We start from the raw sequence: 19602 nt of genomic DNA, 5'->3' as shown, positions 1-19602 counted from the left end.
GTGGAGCCTCCAAATCATTTGAGTCCTTGGCATTCTTTTTTGCAAGGCTTTCTTCATTGTAGCTGGTTCCCGACGGTAATTGGTTGAATCAGATTTAACAATGCAGTCAGATAAACAGTTGTGGCAGCTGCTGCCATGGCAACGTCACCATCCTTACCCTCCCAGTGCGCGCCCCTTCCCCACCCCTCCTCCTCCTCTCCCTCCTGCTTGCCTCCAGTAAGTGCACACTTGCTAGTGGGCTGTACAGCCAGCAGGGTTTGATGGCAGAGCTATTTTCTTTCCAAACTGCTCAAAATGATGAACGAAGATGCAGCTCAGAAAAGCGACAGCGGAGAGAAGTTCAATGGCACCAGCCTGAGAAGAAAAAGACCCAAGAAGGTAAATTGTGGCGATTAAGAATGTGTATGTGTAATGTGTGCTGTATGTGTTTTTTTTTATCGGCGAGGCTATGGAGACCGTGAAGTGTAGTAACTACAGACTATAGCAGTGCCAAGGCGTGCTTTTTGAAGAAGCAGGTGCAAGCTGATGCTTTTGGAGAATAGTAAAAGAAATAAGCTTTATTGTGGACACATTGATTGGAGCATGGTGAAATGAATGGAGATAAGGTGTGTTCGGCATGTGGCTTACTGAGGCTTGTAGTCACTGATGGATGCTTCTGCTGTTCCCCCGGGGTGCGGGGAGTGTTATTTTCAGAGGGAGCGTATTTAAAAGGAAGAGTATGAAGCCAGGTGGGGTGTGAAGCAAAAGACAGATTTTTTGGCCAAATGCATTTGTTTTGTGATGATCTCAAGACAACTAGACAGCAAATGCCTTTTACTTCCATGCTAAGTGTGTTCTTCCTAAGAGAAAAGGCTGTGGTGACAGGAGAAATATGATCCACGGCATGTATTTATTTGGTTTGCTTAGCTCCTCTGCAGTGTCCCCTGACATCAGTGTGGTAGCTGTTACACTGATTAAGAGAATTTGCTAACGATATTACAGGGTGGGAGCGTTGGGTACACAAAGCAGTCTGTAGGTTCGCTTAATCTGGCATAAGGCTCCACACCCTTGGCTTCCCTGGGAATGATAAGCAGTGAGAAACAGTGGGAAAGGATGCAAACTATTCAGCCCCACCCAGTGCCAACACTTCTTTCTTTATGGCCTGAATCCTTCTGGTAACTGTTGCAGCTCTACAAAGCTTCTGGACCCCGCCTAGGAAAGTGATGCTTTCCATATAAATTTTCCATTTATTTCCTGGGGTAGCAATAGGGGAATGGCATCAGATATGATTCTAATATGAATGGCTTCCAGTGTTAGATGGTGTTAGATTTTGAGGGAGCATGTTACAAGTAATCAGGTTGAACAAATAAATATTTTAAATTTTACTAAGGTTGAACTTGCACTGTGTTTCCAATTGTGGCTTGCTGATGTCCTAGATGTCTTTTAATCTAAATCTTCTACTTATTAGCAAACAAGAGAATAGCATCTTTGTATGATATCACATCATTTAACAAACACAAGCTTCCCCATATTATAACAGTTTCTTAATAATGGCATGAGAACAGTGATGCTATTTGATAAAAGGGAAAAGGACGTTCCAGGACAGACAGGAGCATTGGAGGAAATTTTTTTTTTTAAACTAAACGTTCTGGATACTCATTTTTAAGGGACACTTTCATAGACTGTTAGCTATTTCTCAAGGTAAGAAATTTTTAAAAAATGGAAACAAGAGGAGAAAGAGCAACATGGAGGGAAAAGGGCTGAAATAAAAATGAATTTTTGTTCTATTTCATGTTATTATTTCAAAATTGTGGATTTCTTTCTGAACTCCCTATATTTCCATTTGAAACAACATGTTAGGGCAAGTAAAGTACTGGAAAATATAGCTACATGAGCTTTAAGCTCTGAGGTGATACTAGCCTCATATGACCAAAACAATGAAAGTATTTTGGAGGGGGTAAGATGACAGAATCAGTGTATGTAACAACTGTAGTATTTTAGTCTCATTGTCTTCAATAAATCTGTTTTAGGAGTAAATACTTTTCTAAACATGCAGCTGCATGACAGCAAGAAGTAGCAAGTTTTAAATGTGGATGTGAGTATGTACACATTCAGAGACAAATAGTAAACAATCTTTAAAAACATTGAATATGGAGTATTAAAAATAATTTCTCTTAAGAGGAATTGCTCTTGAAAAAGTATTAATCAAATGATAGAGGGGGTGGGAACACAGATGCACACATAAACAAGGCAAATACGGTAGACTGGAGTATCAATTCTACCTTTCAATGTTTTTATTTTGCTTTGGGAATATATAATTTCTCTTATCCAGGTACTCATCTGTACCATGTGAATCATTGAATGTACTATTTGGTATTTTGTAAAAATTAGAAACTATTTGCATATAGTTCTTTGAACAATGTTTACATGTGATTAGTGGCATTAACTTTTGGGAATTATTATTGTTGCTTGAAATGATATTTATTTATTGGAATAATCCTTTTCAAAGGAAAGTATGGTTACAGTTTTGTGAGACACCAAGATACCAGAATTTGCAAAGATTGAGCCATTTTTTTAAAACTTCAAAATTATATGTAGTATGGAGTCAGTGCAAAGGCATCATCTATGGGCACTGGTTTGTGTTCCAGCTGCTCCAATTCCTATCCAGCTGCCTGCTTGTGGCCTGTGAAAGCATTGGAGGATGGTCCAAAGCATTGACCCCGTACCTATGTGAGAGATTCAGAAGAAGCTCCTGGCTTTAGATTGGTTCAGCTCTTGCTTTTGTAGACATTTGGGGAGTGACCCAACAGTTGGAAGATCTTTCTCTCTGTCCCTGCTTCTTTCTCTAAATTTGCCATTCCAATAATAAATAAACATTTTTTAAAATGATATGTTGTAATTAGAAATTTTTTGTTTGTACGGCATACAAATTATTGAGATTTTCATAAATGTGTCCTAAACTTTTTGATCGCTGTTTCAATTGTTTTGCATGTGGGGACCTTAAAATTTTATGCTTAGTAATTAGATCATTGAGATAGGTGTTTGGCCTAGTGATTATGATGCCTTTTAAGAGACCCACATTCTATGTCAGAGTTTGAAGTCCAGCTGTGGCTCCTGTTTCTAACTTCCTGCTCATGCAGACTTTGGGACACAGCAGAGATGGCTGCAATAATTTGTTTATGTCACCTTCAAGAGAGAACTGGATTGAATTCTCCAATTCCAGTGGTAATCTGGTAACGTTAAAGCTGTTATCAGCATTTAAGGGAAGAACCACTGGATGGGAGTTCTCTATTTTTTTTCTCCCTGACTCCCTCCCTTCCTTCTTCCTTCTCCATCTCAAATAAGAAACTTAAAAATAGACGATTAAGTGTGCTCTGAGGAATACATAAGCATCATGAGATGAGAATCCCCAGTAAACATAAAACATGAGAAAAACACAAATTGAATAGACCAACTTCAACTACACAGATTCCATTGTCTTGTTTTTCTCCTAGAGGTTTAAGCTCAGTAAACTTGAGCATTCTGTGAAAGCATCAGGATTATAGATGGACCACCAGGCTCACAATGCCTGGACATAGATGTATCATGTTAAATTATATTCCCTGAAAACATGCTTCTACCTTTAGTAAATACACAACAGATAGGCAATAACCCACTTGTTTGTTCTGTAGTTTACAGTGCTTTTGTAGTTTACAAAAGCATTTCTTCCATGGGACAAAGCTAGCAATCTTTTAAAAGTAATTTATTTCTATTATATATTGAGTGAAGGAGACAGAAAAAGAGAGATCTTCTATCATCTAGTTCATTCTTTAAATGGCCACAGTGGTCGAAGCAGAGGCCATTTAAAGCCAGGTGTCTGGAGATAGGAGTTTCTTTCAGGTCTCTCCCATGTGAGTACAGGAGCCCAAAGTCTTGGGGCTATCCTCCACTACGTTCCTAATCCATAAGCAGGGAGCTGGATTGGACCTGGAGCTGCCTGGATCTGAACCAGCACCCATATGGAATGTGGTGCCACAGGGAGAGGCTTTGGCACAGTGCCAGCCCCCTCCTAAGACTAACAGTCTTTTGCTATGAGACGTGTAATGTGGGAAAATCTGCTCACGAGGGGGTCTGTACGTGTCAGAATGTTGGTGAATTTTGGTGACTTCCTTGAGGATAGGAATTAGTCTTTTGGGGGGACATTTATTTTTGGCTTCAGTAATTGAGCTTGTATATGCTGTCCACTTAATATTATTAAGTGGTTGAACACACTGGATTTATGACTCACTGTCTCAAGAGAGGATGCAGACAGAGCATAAGGAATCATGGGCCATCTCAGTAAGAGGGTGCCAGGAAAAGCTCATTGGATATGGATTTTGGTTGAATGATTCGAAAGTTGGTCTTAGAGGGGCCCGGCAAGGTGGCGCAGTGGCGCAAGTGGTTAAGGTCCTCGCCTTTCACGCCGGGATTCCGGTATGGGCGCCAGTTCTAATCCCAGCAGCCCCGCTTGTCATCCAGCTCCCTGCTTGTGGCCTGTGAAAGCAGTCAAGGATGGCCCAAAGCGTTGGGACCCTGCACCTGTGTGGAAGACCCGGAAGAGGCTCCTGGCTTCGGATTGGCTCAGCACCAGCCGTTGCGGCCGCCTGGGGATCTTCCTCTCTGTCTCTCCTCTCTGTATATCCGCTTTTCCAATAAAAATAAATCTTAAAAAAAAAAAGAAAAGAAAAGAAAAGAAAGTGGGCCTTTAGAGAGTGAGGGTTCACTCTGTATGTCTTAAAAAGCAGGGTCCATTTTATGACTGTGTTTTCAAATAACACTAGCTAGAAAGCAGTCTTGAGTGCCACTAAAGGAACAGCAGTGTCTCAGTATGCGAGGGGATGTTTGGGGTGTTGTATATTGGAGAATGTCGATGTTTTGCCTGTGTCCAGACATGGGAAGAAACTGGTGCTGTTGTTCTTTTGCTTCACCCTGGTCACGGAGTGGGCTGGGCTGAGGCTTGTGCCCTCTAAGTTGCTCATGTTCCCCGGGAGCTTGACAAGCCTAGCTGACCAGGCCAGCTCTTGTCTCTCAGTGTCTGCCTTTCTTTGGCTCAAACCTCAGTATAAAGTTATCTTTGAAGAGACAGAGATTTGTTTATTGCTGGATTCTCTTGGTGTGTCTGAAGAAAATAATTTGTGGAGAATAACATTGCTAAACTACTCAGAGAAACTTAATTCATTTGATACTTCAACAAAATAAATTTTCTTACAGGCTAGTAATTTCATTCAAATATTGCCCAAGGTACAGAATTGGGGTCAGATTGGGAGGAAGGAGAAACCAGGCCTCCCTAATTCTAAATTGTAATCCTGTTCTAAAAAGTGGCACTGGGAATTGCGTGATGGGTATCAGTGTAACAATTTTGAACATGCTTTAAATTTCAGACAATTCCATAACCATTTTCTGTTAAACATGATATTTTGACAGATTGGGATTAAAACAATCCAAGACTGCACTAGTTTGCAGCTACATGCATTTGCCAATTTTATGCAGCTAACATGGAAATTACTTTGTGTGAGCAGGGTCGCAAAGCCTTGATAATTTACATAAATGAAAATGGAAATGTTCAAGCATCAATCACATCTGACAGCCATCTGAAAACACTGAAGTTTTTGAATTCATTCTTCTTCTTTTAAATATGTGGTTCCGTCTTTTTGTCTTTTATTTTTATGAAGATTTATTTATTTATTTGAAAGACAGTTACGGCGGGCGGTGGGGGTGGGGGAGACAAGGCAATGGAGATGAGATAGAAATAGAGACAGAGAGATCTTCCATCTGCTCTTTCACTCCCCGGATGACTTCAGTACTGAGACTGGGCCAAGTCAAAGCCAAGAGCCATCAACTCCATCTGTGTCTCCCACATTGGTGGTGACAGGGACCCAAATAGTTGGGTCATCCTATGTACTGTCTTTCCAGTAACATTAGCAGGGAGCTGGATCATAAGCAGAGAGCCAGAATTTAAGCCAATGTTCCAATATGGGATCCTGGCACCGCAGGTAACAAGTTAACTCACTGTGTTATAATTCTAGTCTCCTGTAAGTTCTAGTGGAAATAAACACAAATATTGCTCTGGTTTTTTTCTGTGTGTATTTTCATTTTTTCTTTAGACAAAAATAAGCTGTTTAAGGATGAAAATGAAATCCCATTCAAGAAATGGCATGGATAAGGGAAATACCAGGAGCCTATGGAACTGTATCATAAAATGATAATAATAATAATAAAATGTAAAAAAAAGAAATGGCATATAGCAAGTTATCGTTAAATATTAATGAGTATGAATGAATAAGTTGACAAACTTCAAGTTGACAAACATGAATTATAGTGAATTTATTATCATATTCCTCTATCTTCCTTAAATGAAACCAAAAACAAGATAAAGAAAGACTTACGTTGCTTAATAACTTTTTTCATTTGATGAAACAGCTATGTATAAAATTTTATTGTTTTCAGCAGATTAGCAGGATGAAATGGCTTTGTAGGATCTCTTATATTGGCTGAAGGTGCTTTGATCTGAGTCATTAAAATATTCTAAAGTATTGAATATATTTTGGTTATATATATATAATATTTTGGTTTATGTATGTATATACATAATCTGCTTGTTTTTGCTGTAGCAGATGAAAATGGTGCTAGGTGTGTGATTAAAGTGTTGGATCATACAAATGTGAATGAGAAACATGTTAAACGGTTTATTTTCATAAAAGCCATGAAAGTACAGCATTTTAGTATGATCCAGTGTTTGGATGCTCTAATAGTTTTGTAGTCAAATTTGTTCTGAATTTAATTTGGTACCTTATCTTGCTTAATCAAATCTAGAAAGGCTTGCATGTATAATTTTTCCTCACTTTTATAATTTCCCAGATAATTTACGATTTGCCCTTTTTAAAAACATCAATTCATAACCCAAAATAATATGTGTTGCCTGAAGGTAGCAATTCCCCTTCACTGAACGTGTTTAAAATGACCATCTGTCAGTGATGATGGATTTTTTTTGAATGGAAAAACCCCTTTCAACCTATTTTTGTGATCTGCTTTCTACGTTGGTCTCTGCTTGCTTTCATCCAGCTTTATACTGATCTATTCCCTGATAATTTCAAGTCACAGTAATAGCTGATTTTATCCTATAATATCTTCTAAATATATGCAAAATCACATTTAAATTTTCTTATTTAAATAAATGTGCAAGAGATATAGAGTGACAGATATTTCCTCTGAAACTTTGCTTCCCCGGTGCCTGCTACAGCCAGGGCTGAAACAGACCAAAACCAAAAGGCTGAAACTCAATCTGAATCCTTTTCCACATCATCTACTTGATCCATCTCCTGTTTCTTCCCTGGTATACGTTAGCAGGAAGCAGGAATTGGAAGCTGAACTGGAACTTGAACCCCTACACTCTGCCTTTGGGTGTATACAGTCATAGCGGTATCTTCATCTGTATGCCAAATGACTCATAGTGTTTTTCGAAGCACATTCTGCTGACTGTAGCTACTAGACTACCTGTGTTGTCTGCTTAAACAAAATCAAAACCAAAACCGGAAAAACTTTATTCTTAGGACCCACTTCAGATCTGTTGTCTCAGAGCCTTTGGAAATTTGTAATAGGTTTCCAACTACTTATTAAGCATGCTTATGTATAATGCTACAAGCAGCCATGAAGCTATTTTCTTGAAGATGAATTATATTTTATTAGAGATATTAGAATATTCATGATTTTCACAGTCACATTTATTTCTTGTAAGTCTAGATGGCATCAGCAATGACACATGAAAATTAGTAAAGGCATATATCTTTCCTACCTTACTCCTCTGTCTGGATCCCATAATGGCTTCACATAGCCTTGCTCAATTAACTATTCAAAATCATACATTGAGAATTATTATTCCAGCTTTTCAAGGAAGGAACTAGAGACGCAAAGATATGTAGGGGCGGAGCTAAAGAAACGATGGACATTTATTTCTACTATTTAGCTAATAACATATTTTGAAACATCACTCCTAGGGAAACCAGATGCTATGCTACCCTCGCATGCATGCCTCTTGCAAAACTGCAGTGATTGTTCTCTGCTATAATTTCCTTGTAATTCTTGCCCTTAACTTTGCTTCCCACCTTGTATATGTTTATTGCATTCCCCAAAATGCTCACTTTGATCCACAGCAAAAATAGGGAAAAGTGATTTCTTGCTTGGCTATAATCTATAAGACTCAGTAATACTCCTTTTTCCAAACTCTTTTACTTCTAATGTATTTTATATTTATGTAAATACTCTGTCAATCTATACAATGTGCTAGACTTACAAAATCCACAAAAATGGGAAAAACAGAAAATAGAGAGCAAGTACCTCCGTGTGGCTGAGTTTTATTAAATGAAACTACTAGAAAAAGTGATTTTACTTTAACAATTTTAGTTCTAATGTCTTTTCTTGAGAAACTTTGTGAGTATGATATGATTTAATGATTCTATTAAAGTTTCTTTTTTATACATTCTTTTGAAAGTATTTGAAATTATTCCTTCTTAATAAAGTATATAGAGACATGTGTTTTCACATTGGAAGAGCCTTAATATTTTTCGTCTGTGTGTGTTTTTATCCTGTCTTGATTCAGAGCATACCAAATTGTACATATGCTTGCAGCTTTCTTGCTTTCCTGCTTGTATTTTTTTTTTAAGATTTATTTATTTTTATTGCGAAGTCAGAGATATACAGAGAGGAGGAGAGACAGAGAGGAAGATCTTCCGTCCGATGATTCACTCCCCAAGTAACTGCAACGGCTGGTGCTGTGCCAATCTAAAGCCAAGAGCCAGAAATTTCTTCCAGGTCTCCCACATGGGTGCAAGAACCTAAGGCTTTGGGCCGTCCTCAACTGCTTTCTCAGGCCACAAGCAGGGAGCTGGATGGGAAGTGGAGCTGCCATGATTAGAACCGGTGCCCTATGGGATCCTGGCGTGTTGAAGATGAAGACGTTAGCTGCTATGCGACTGCAACGGGCCCTGTATTCAGTTTTAATTTCTGTTAATAACAGAAACAAAACCATTGTCTGTTTTTGTCTCACTGGACACTGGCTGGATTCATCACAAGAAATAAAGTTGCCTTTTAAACTTTCTTTCCTTTATAAAGCAGATTTGGGATTGCTATCAGATGAGACAATCTAGCTTTTTATATACTTGAGACAAAGTAAATCTAACAGAATATTTATTTTTCTCTTTAATTTGCTAGCATTTCCCAAATCTTGTGGGAGAACCAATTTATGAAAACTGGAGGAAGATGATAAAATATATTCTAGTTAGTAGTATGCTTAACTCTGGAGGTTGAACTTCTTACCATGGATTTGTTCATTTTTCTGTGTGACTCACAGCAAGTTACCATCCTCTTCCACACACTAGTCTGTATTTGTACTCCTTCAGACATACAAAATATCTTGATTTCTGACATATGCCTACTGAGCATATTGTGGTTTGATTGTTATTTTGATTCTTGTTTATGCTTCTGAGGATCATGGGTAGTGTTGCATAAAGTCTGTGTTTATACAGTAGGCTGAAATTATGCCTTTGCAAAAATTAAAGAAAAAAGAGGGAAGGAAGGAAAAAGGGAGGGAATATAGTTCTGTTAGAATTATGCTGATGAAATACACAATATATGTTCTCCTTTTATTAGTAAATTTTTTTTTAGAAATGAAACAAAAAACAAAACAAGCAAAATGAAATAAATATCCACTTGTTTTACTAAATTTAATTTAGGTATTTTCTCTTGATGTGTGGGGAAACTCTCTTATAGAAAGATTCGGTACTTTCGTTTTTCGTACCTGGGCGAGTCAGAGAGACACAGAGTGAGCTTCTGTCTGTGTGTTTGGTCCCCACGTCCCCAATAGCAGGCAAACTGCCTCAAAACCAGTCTCTGATTGCCTTTGATGTTCTCTCCAGAGTAAAAACATTTATATCCACTTCAACTTTGAACATTTAAGGTTAAAAGAAAAAAAGTAAGAGAGGTGTTTTAGAAGTAAAACATAGAAACGTATTGCTAGGGTCTGTGTTGATATGAAGAGTTTAAAGAAACTGAAAATAAATTACAGATTCTTTGAAGATGTTTCACCAGGTGCTACTAAGCCATACCTCTTTATGAATGTTTCAATGAACAAAAGTAACAATTATTTCATTAAGATTTATATATTTTTTGAAAGTCAGAGTGACAGAGAGAAAGGGATTGATATCCATTGATTCAGTCCTTAGGTGGCCACTGTGGCCAAGCCTTGGCCAGGCGGAAACCAGGAGTGGGGAGCTAAATATGGGTTTTCCACATGGCTTGTAGGGGCCCAAACATTTGGGCCATTGGAATTCAAGGAGCTGGGGCAGGAACTGGTACCTACTAATCAGACTATTGTGAAAGTAAATAATCTGCTTAAAACACTTAACACAATGAATACATATTAAGCTGTCAATGTTTATAATTATTATTGTTATTGCTGAAGAATGTCAGGCCAGCATTGTGATGAAGCCGTTAAAGCCACCACCTGCATTGTTTATGGGTTGTGATTCATGTCCTGGTTGTTCTGCTTCTAACCTGGCTAGCTGCTAATAGCCTGGAAAAAGCAGCAAAAGATGGTCCAAGAACCCTGCTATCCATTTGGGAGACCCAGATTAAACTCCTGACTATGGCTTTAGACCAGCCTAGCCTTGGCTATTGTGACCATCTGGGGAGTGAATCAGTGGATGGAAAAAACAAAAACAAATATCTTCCTTTATTTCTTTTTCCAAGAAATAATTTTAAGGAATGAAATGTATTCATTTAAAAGATCAAGTGGCAGAGAGAAAGGGGGAGAGCGAGACACACACAATGAGAGAGAGAGAGAGAGAGAGAGAGAGAGAGAGAGAGAGAGAGAGAGAGAATCTTTCATCTCCCCTTTGCTTGCAATAGCTGAGTCTGGCCCAAGGCAAAACCAGGGAACAGGAATTATACCCTAGTCTCCCATATGGGGGAGGAAACCAAGTGTCTAGATTCACACACTGCTTCTCAGGCACACTAGCAGGAAGCTAAATCCTGATGGACGAGGACTTGACCCAAGCACTCTGATATGGGATACAGACATCCCAAGTGGTGGGTTAATCCACTGTGGCCACCTCAAGAGAGGATTGTATTTTGTAAGCTTCATTTATAATTTGTCCATGTGTGAAGACAATTGGCTAATTAGAAGAACAAGTAGTTTTTTGTTCCAAACTGACTGTTGGAATATACTTTGGTAGGCTGCCTATATAGCCATATCAAGAAATGGAAAAAAATTATATACACATCTGGATTATTCTGAATTTCAAATTTTTATTATAAGGAGCTCATGAACTCCTAAAATTAAAAACATCAATTGCTTTGGCTACTCTCCATTTTGTATTTGCTTGCATAGAGGGTCTTCATTACCCTCGTGTGGATTTTAGATTCTTATCTAAAGCACTAGAACTAATTCTAAAACCATAAATTACATTTCCAAATGCTTAAATAGATTTTTCTCCCTCTAGGGTAGATTTAGTATCTCTGTATATTTGTTTCTATGATGGTGGTCTCATGTCTTAATCCAGAAGTTAAGGATCATGTAGAGACTGTCATGATATGACCAGATCTATAATTCAGTTAGTTTACATTTCACTTTAAAGTAATATTCATGTCGCATTGTAACTTTTAGTATTTGAAATAATACCTCAAAATTATTTCAAGATCATTTGACAAGAGAAGTTTGGATTTTATTATATTTTTATATTTGCTGGCTACTCAGCTCTTCATATATTTCTATGTAAATACATTTCACCCTTTAAAATGTATTTATATAAACTATTTTCTGAATCTTATTAAATTAAGAAGAGTCATTTTAGGTAGGGATTATTATATACCTTATGAATTGTGGAAGTGAGTAGTTGTGGATATTGTAATAAACTAAGAATATTTGGCTCAACATTCCTCTAAAATGTATTCAGTGCAAATAGTTACATCTTGGAAATGTTTAATATCTAGAAAAATATGGTGTGTTACTTCTTTAAAACACACAGGATGTTTATTAGGTATGGCAATAATTCTTTGCATGTGCTCAATGCATCTGTCTAAATAAACATTCATTCACTGTATGTCCAGTAATTTCATATTCCAATACTTAACAATGGGATAAATCTTGCATTTCCCTCTCCACATTATCAATCTGATTATTTTCCCTTAGACCTAGACATTTACTATGAAATTTAGTAAAAATAAATCCATAGACGACTGACTATATGCATGCATGCACATACATGTATGCATTTATATGTTATATATACATATATGTGTGATGCATGTGTGTAAAACATTTGGTTATTGTTTACTGATGACTCTCAAGTCATACTTACAGCTAACAATGCAGAATTAGAATTAAGATAAAAACTCTTAGATGAATTTCAGCTTTTCCATCTCAGAAAATATATAGTTATTTTGAGTTTTCCCTTTCTGTGTCTAGTCAAGTTTTATACTTCATTAATGGTATTGGTGTGTCCGTTTCTACTGTAAAAAGCATTTCTTTTGCCATACTGCACTATGCTATACTATTTATATGGCCTTTTTCTTAGGACAAAACAGACAAAATAAACTGATGGAAAGTGATATAAAATGATTAATGTTTTTATATACTATCAGTTATGGGCAGATTTTTCTTTTTGCTCAATTTTGAAACTACTTGGCAAGTGTAGTAATTGTGGAAATACTATTTTGTCTTATAAAGATAGACTTTAAAATTCTAAAATAATGAAACTCAAATTTTAGTATGAATATAGAAATGAAGCTGAAAAGTATATCTGAGTTATTTTTCCTTTTTCTATTTGTATTCATCTTAATATTTAACCACTTATATTTGAATTTATTCAAATAGCAATAGAAAACATAATTTTATGTCTCTATTTCATTTGCTGGATCAAATACCATCTTATTTTTGAAAAGCTTATCATTCAAGTAAATTTACAACAATAACATTTGATTTGGGGTTGGTCTAAAGCATGATTTTTCCATAAACACCGATCAACAGTTTTCTTCAGTAGATACACACAAATGGCTTTCCTCCCAATGAAAGTCAATTTTGAAAGTTTTGGTGATATGTTTCAGTGTAAATGTTGGGTTTCTTCTTTGGTGGCAAGCATCACTTATTTTTAAGACACATCATTGTCTTAAAAATTTTGTCTCATTCATTTTGAGGCATTTGAAGTCCTTTTGAGTTTGATAGCCACGGTATATGTTGCTTTTATGAGAGAGAAGGATGTCTCTTCCACCTGCCTTATCATCTGCCTGCGTACACTAAGCTCCCACCAGAATACTCAGTGTGACTTATCATGATGAGGGGTTTTCTGTTCCTATTTCAATTGTGTTTCCCATATGCAGATGCCAATTGTTTTGTGTGTATACACAGAACAGCAGGCGGTGCCAGGCAGGATTCAGCCCGGATTAAGGAGGCGGGGCCCTGGAATCCACAGTGCACACAGCCACCTTTTGTTTTTCCCATGACAGAAACCCCCCTCTCTTCCACCTGCCAGCCAGTTCAGTCTCTGTGTTGCTCTGGCAGTGAAGCTGGTGAGGCTGTGTTTTGCTGCAAAAACCCTCAATCTTCTGTCATCCGGAGAAAAGCTGAATGATTGTGGACATGTCTTGCATGCTTTCGAAAGTGACATTAGCGTTTTCATCTATCTTTAGAACCTGTAGCAACTAAGAATTTTAGAGTTGAAATTTAAACAAACATAGCAACTCTCAAGTTATACAGGAACATACTAATATCACCTATCCTATTGTTTGTTATTTGACAGTTGGGAGGAGGCAAGGGAAAGAGAAAGAGAGAAATGAGAGCTCCTATACACTGATTCACTCCTCAAATGCGCGAGATTCCTGAGGCTGGGCCAGGCCAGGGTCAAAAGCTAGGTACTCAACCCAGGTTTCCCATATGGGTGATGGGAGTAAAACTGCTTCTGTCTTCGCCATCCGGTGTTCTCCAACATCCCAGGATAACATTACCAGGAAGCTGGATCATTCCTCTGTTTGACACTTTCTGAAGATTTATTTATTTTTATTGGAAAGGCAGGTCAGATTTATAAAGAGAAGGCAAGAAAGAGAGAAAAATTTGCTGTCCACTGGTGTACTCTGCAAATGACTACAGCAACTGGAGCTGAGCTGATTTGATGCCAGGAGCCAGGAGCTTCTTCCAAGTCTCCCATATGGGTACAGGGTCCCACAGACTTTGGCCATTCTTTACTAATTTCCTAGGCCATAAGCAGAGAGCTGGATGGAAAGTGTAGCAAACGGGATACAAACTGGCACCCATGTGGGATCCTGCATGTGCAAGTTGAGGATTTAGCCATTAAGCCATCGCACCAGGCCCTTTATGAGGACACTTTTATGTCTTTCTCTTCAAATAATTTTCCTGTAAGTTTTTGAAAGACGTTTAGTTGAGAGTTACTTCTTCTCAAGAAATCACTGTTGTCTTGCTTGGAAGACAATAACCTTTAAGCTTTTTCTGTTCATACATGTAAATTTATTCTATAGAAGGAAATAATTGTAAATTATATATAAACGGAGGCAATCATTCTGTCTGTACTGAGTGTTGCATATAAGCTATGATAGAACTTGTTAGAAAGATACTACCTTTATTATTTTAAAGTATTTGCATATTGTAGGGTATGGTTTAGATATTGATTTGAGTATCCCCACCTACAAAGGTCCATGTGAACAAGCTTGGTCCCCCGACGTCTCACATTAATGAAACTAAGAGAGTGGAATGTTGGTCCAGTTATAATGCACATAAGTGGGTCACTTGGAAGTGATTAGATTGAATTAGATGTTAGGAAGATGTGCCCTCAATCAGATCATGATGATTTTACAAGGAGAAACAGACAGACGCGGGCTCCACCTTGCCGTATGTAGCTCTGCCCCTCCTTGGGATTCCGCAACAAAAACACCTTTGCCAGATGCTAAACCAACGGAGCTGCCTGCTTCTGAGCTATAATCCTCCAAACCTGTGTGCCCAGTACACCTCCTGACTTTGTAGTAGCTTGTCTTAGATATTTTGCTGTGCTATTAGAAGCTTACTGATACACTGGAGGTGGGGTCACTAGCGGATCTTTACATATGTTTTACCTCTGTGTTTAATATTGTGGGTGTGAGAAAAATTATATCCCATTTGAACTTCAGAAGATTTCAACTTCGTAAGTTAATGAAAAGCTTTAAGAATATAAAATACCATTTTAGTTGTTGATAAGAAAAATGCCTAGTGGAACACTTAACTGTGTTTTCCAAATTTTAGATATAGAGTTTACCATCCCATGAGGACAATGAGCGTGATCATAAGTGACTCATATGACTGTATGTTTTTATTTCTAAAAGACTTTTGACATGACTGAGAGTCTAAGAGTCAAGCCCATAAAGACAATGAACTGTTACTTTGGGTTTGAGGAAATGAAACTGATACAGAGTCATGTGAAAGATGCCATGCTCAAACATCTGAAGAAATTGGAAATGGGTATAACTGGCTGATGTAAGTGGGTCAGAGAAGAGACTGTTAAGCACATAGTGAAAGCTGCTGGGGAAGGTATTGTGTGAGGAGAGAACAAGCAAGGTCAGGGAGAAGTGAAGAAAAGAATATTTTTTGCCCTAATTAGCTAGCAATTTGTTATAAAACAGCCTTGCCACCTGGAGAGCAGAATTTTAAAATGTACTGGCACAGGCCATCGAATTAGCCAAATGAGAGCAGGCCGTCTTCCAGGTCTCCAGCACCGGCTGCAGTGGACAGTTAACAGTGACAGCACTGCTCTGGAAGGCAGAGCAGAAGGCTGTGCGTTTCAGGAAACGACAAGTAGCACACTTGAAGACTGGTGTGATTTCAGGAAAGTTACATATTTAAGCTGTCTTAAAAGTAAGAATGCTAAACCCTTGCCTTGTGTTCATCGGGATCTCATATGAGCACCAGTTCAAGTCCCAGCTGCTCCACTTCGCATCCAGCTCCCTGTTTGTGACTTGAGAAAACAGTGAGGACGGCCCAAAGCTTTGGACCCTGCACCCATCTGGGAGACTTGGAAGAAGCTCCTTGTTTCTGGCTCCTTGTTTTGGACAGGCTCAGATCTGGCTGTTGTGGCCACTAGGGGAGTGAACCAGCAGACAAAGCATCTTTCTGTATCTCCTCTCTGTAGATCTGTTTTCAATAAAAACAAAAACAACAAAAAAATTTTTTAAAAAAAGTCAGAGAATGCAGGAGCCGGCACCTGATGCAGTGTAGCTGCTGCTTAGGACTCTGGCATCTCGTAGCATCCTGCCTGGGTCTGAGTCCTGGCTGTGTTCCTAATCCCAGCTTCCATCAGATGCACACACTTGGGAGGCATCTAGTGATGGTTTCAGCATTTGTTTCTCTACTATTTACAAAGGAATCCAAAATGAGGACCTGCTGTTGCAAGGCATTTGAATCAATGAACTGAAGTTTTCTCTCTCCTCTCTCTCGCTCTCTCAAATAAATAAAAATGAGTAAGCCTTAAAAAATTTAAAGTCGAAGAATGCATTTCGCCTTTGGTACTTACATGTGATTTCTTCTAAACTCAGTATTTTGCTACTACGTGACATTCAACTGCATAAGAAGACAGCTGTTCAGTCCCTTTGGCACCAACATATATACTAAGGTTTTCCATGAGAGGGTAATATTCCTCCTAACCCTGGGGAGCAATGAACTCGTGATGCTTTCTGATCCTGCATACCAGTGATATCCCTATTTCACTGCCTACATTTTTACCACAATTTGTTTTGAGTCCTTCTTCTCTCTATCCTCCCCCAGCAACGGCATCTGTTCAGCCTGTTGAGCTGCATTTGCTCTTTGTGCTTCACTCTGGCAAACTCTTCTTACCTATTTAAAAATTTTTCTAGGCATAGGGATTCCAGGTTTACTTGATATTGAATTGATGTTACCTCCTTGGTTGTTAGCATCTGTGTAGGATAATTTAACCACCCCTGTCCTAAGCCATATGGGATACCCTTTTCAATCTTTTAATTTACCCTGCATAAGGATAAGTCCACATTCCAGTTTTATACCATTTATCAGTTTCGGTCCTCTTGCTGAATGTACATTGCCGGGAACTGACACATAAGGTATCCCTCCTTCTCAGACAAATTGTGTCTCACATTCTGCCAATTAAAATATAATTTCTTTTATCCGTTATTCTTGTCCTAATATGCTTTCCTTTCTTCTGGAGAATAATGTTCAGCTGCTCCACTGAACTAATTCTATTAGACTAGATGAATAGTACACTTACTGAAATCTACTTTTAGAGTGCCAATATCGCCATGTTATTATCTTTTCACTAAAGATTTATTTATTTGTTTGAAAGACAGTGCTACAGAGAGACCAGGAGCAACACAGAGATTCTCCTTCTGTTGTTTCAGTCCCCATGTAGCCACATTGTCCAGGCCTGAGCCAGTTTGAAGCCAGGAGGTTGGAACTCCACCTGGGTTTTCCACAGCAGTGGGCAGGGGCCCAGGTTCTTGCTCTATTCACAGCTTCTCTCACATGTTCATTAGCAGGGAGCCAGATCAGAAGTAGGGTGGCCAGGACTAAAACCAGTTTCCAAATGGAATGCCAGGTTTGTGGGTGGTGGCTTAAGCAGCTGTGACACAACACTAGTCCGTCCAGCTTTCATTTTAAAGAGTTCTGTATCTTCTGGTTTCGGAAACCATGAGTCGTTGTTAGAAGGACTGTGCTGATTCTGGGAGTATGTGATTATATGTTAATATTTAGTCTGGAATTGATCAATATAAACTTCATTGCCCCATCTTTGATTTTGTTTTCTTCTAATTTGAACTAAACTTGGCGACTCTTGGTTTATTTTATATTTTACAATTTTTATTAGTATAAAGGGAACAGATGTAACATAATATCAAATTTTGGTGGCAGTGATAGAGATGGATAAAGGAGACTATAATGCCCCAACAAGTTATGAGCCAAAAATGTCTAGTTAGATTTATTTATAACAGCAGCAGACAGGAAAAAGCCCTAAGAATAAGACAGGCTTCATTTAAAATTGAGATGACAACAATCTGATTGTATTGAAACAGTAACTGTTTTAATCTATATTGTATCTGATTTAATTTTACCTTATACTGATTTAAAAGCATGTTCATTACAATGATAGGTGGGTAAGCCTGGTACCTTTGCAATCAAAACAGGGTAAGCTCTGAGAAATATAATAGCATTGTTGCAAACCTCGGTCAGTTGTCAGGATTGCAGGCTAGATAATGAATAGTAGTTACAAATCACTATGGTGAGGACCACAGCACATGCTGTTAGACAGAAGGAGAAAAGTGCTTAAGGGTGGTTCCCTGTTCAAACCAAGTGCATTTCTTTTGCCTTTCCTCAGCCACAACCTGTCTGTCTGCCTAGAAAACTCTTTCTCCTCCTGGACTTAACTCAAATCTACCTTTATTTTTTTAAACAAGATTAACTAGATCTTTTTCTTTCCTTGATAAACTAATATGTTCATTATGTCCTACACAATACCTTTAACCCCAGTTGGTCATGAATTCCTTTTGATTGCCATGATATCTTCATATTCTGGCCCAAATACAGATAGCACATCTGCTTTAACAACCTGTTCCTTTTCCATTTACAAGTAAATTAACACTTTGGGGCCAGAAATCAGACAGAAAGCAAGCACCTAAAGCATTTAAAAGCTACGTTCCATTGTGTTTTCTCTCCAGCAGTTTGCTATTTGGCCATTAATATGAGAAGAACATACATGATGTTGCTTCACAATTACTTGAGTACCAGCTGGTATGGAAAAGGGCAAAGAACCATGGCATCTGTAATTATGTTTACATGTTCAAGTCAGATCCCCTTTCCAAGGCATCTCCAGCAGGGAGGGATGGATCAGAGACCCTGCCATGAGGAAGGAAGCGTCCAAAAAGGAGGCTTCAGCAGCGTGTACAGCTGGAATTCTGAGGGAAAACTTTAAAGTGTTGCAGTGTTCAAAAGTTGATCTGCTGCTATTTTCCAGCCAGGTTGGTCTTTGTCTTGCCCAAAAAAGGTCTCAAAGTTGGAGGGTATTTGTAATTGTCTTCTTAGAAGTATGGGTGAAAACAGGCCTTTGAGGACACCTTAACCGTGTTGTACAAATGGTGGAAATGGTTTGAGCAAAAGCAACGCCTGTGTAACACTCCACTGAAATGTCAGTGCAAAAAATTATCATGAGGCCTCTGATGGCCATTTTAAAGAAGTTTCCATTGCATTGTTTATGACAATTACATTGTGCAGTTAGTAGGTCTGGTTTTTCAGTTGTGTCACAGGAACTGTGGCTCTTAATTCTCAGAGTTTACCACTATTCCTCCCACATGAATGTTTATTAAAAAAATCATTGAGTAAAATAGCTCATTGATTGAGATTTACAATTTAAGTGATTAAATGATCTGGGATAATTCTGTAATACATACATCTGGATAGTGCTGCTAGGATTAGCCAGTATTCCTGGAGCAACTGTGTAATTTAGGTGAACCTAGGAATTCAGCCTAAATCACAGAATTAATTCGGGTTTCTCTGCACAATGACTGTAGGCCTGGAGTAGAACCAAGCAAGGTAAATGGTACTTTTATTCAGCA

General features: G+C 38.2%; 1 protein-coding gene across 3 annotated transcripts in view; it reads left to right on the top strand.

Annotated features, from left to right (window-relative positions):
• The first annotated feature begins 243 nt into the window (after positions 1-243).
• The window catches only part of ANK2 (ankyrin 2), a 306741-nt gene continuing 287382 nt past the window's right edge, over positions 244-19602 (top strand). For 2 of the 3 annotated variants that reach the window (XM_040966592.1, XM_040966591.1), the window contains exon 1: positions 295-378. In XM_040966592.1, coding sequence (XP_040822526.1) covers positions 295-378 — 84 coding nt within the window. Of the gene's footprint in view, positions 379-19602 lie in introns of all 3 variants that reach the window. The other variant, XM_040966588.1, reaches the window with a different exon arrangement.

This window comes from Ochotona curzoniae, unplaced genomic scaffold (assembly GCF_017591425.1).
Source record: "Ochotona curzoniae isolate NIBS_2020 unplaced genomic scaffold, NIBS_Ocur_1.0 scaffold_4506, whole genome shotgun sequence".
Lineage (NCBI taxonomy): Eukaryota > Metazoa > Chordata > Mammalia > Lagomorpha > Ochotonidae > Ochotona > Ochotona curzoniae.
The sequence above is the reverse complement of the archived record's forward strand: the minus strand, read 5'-3'. Positions and strand labels throughout refer to the sequence as shown.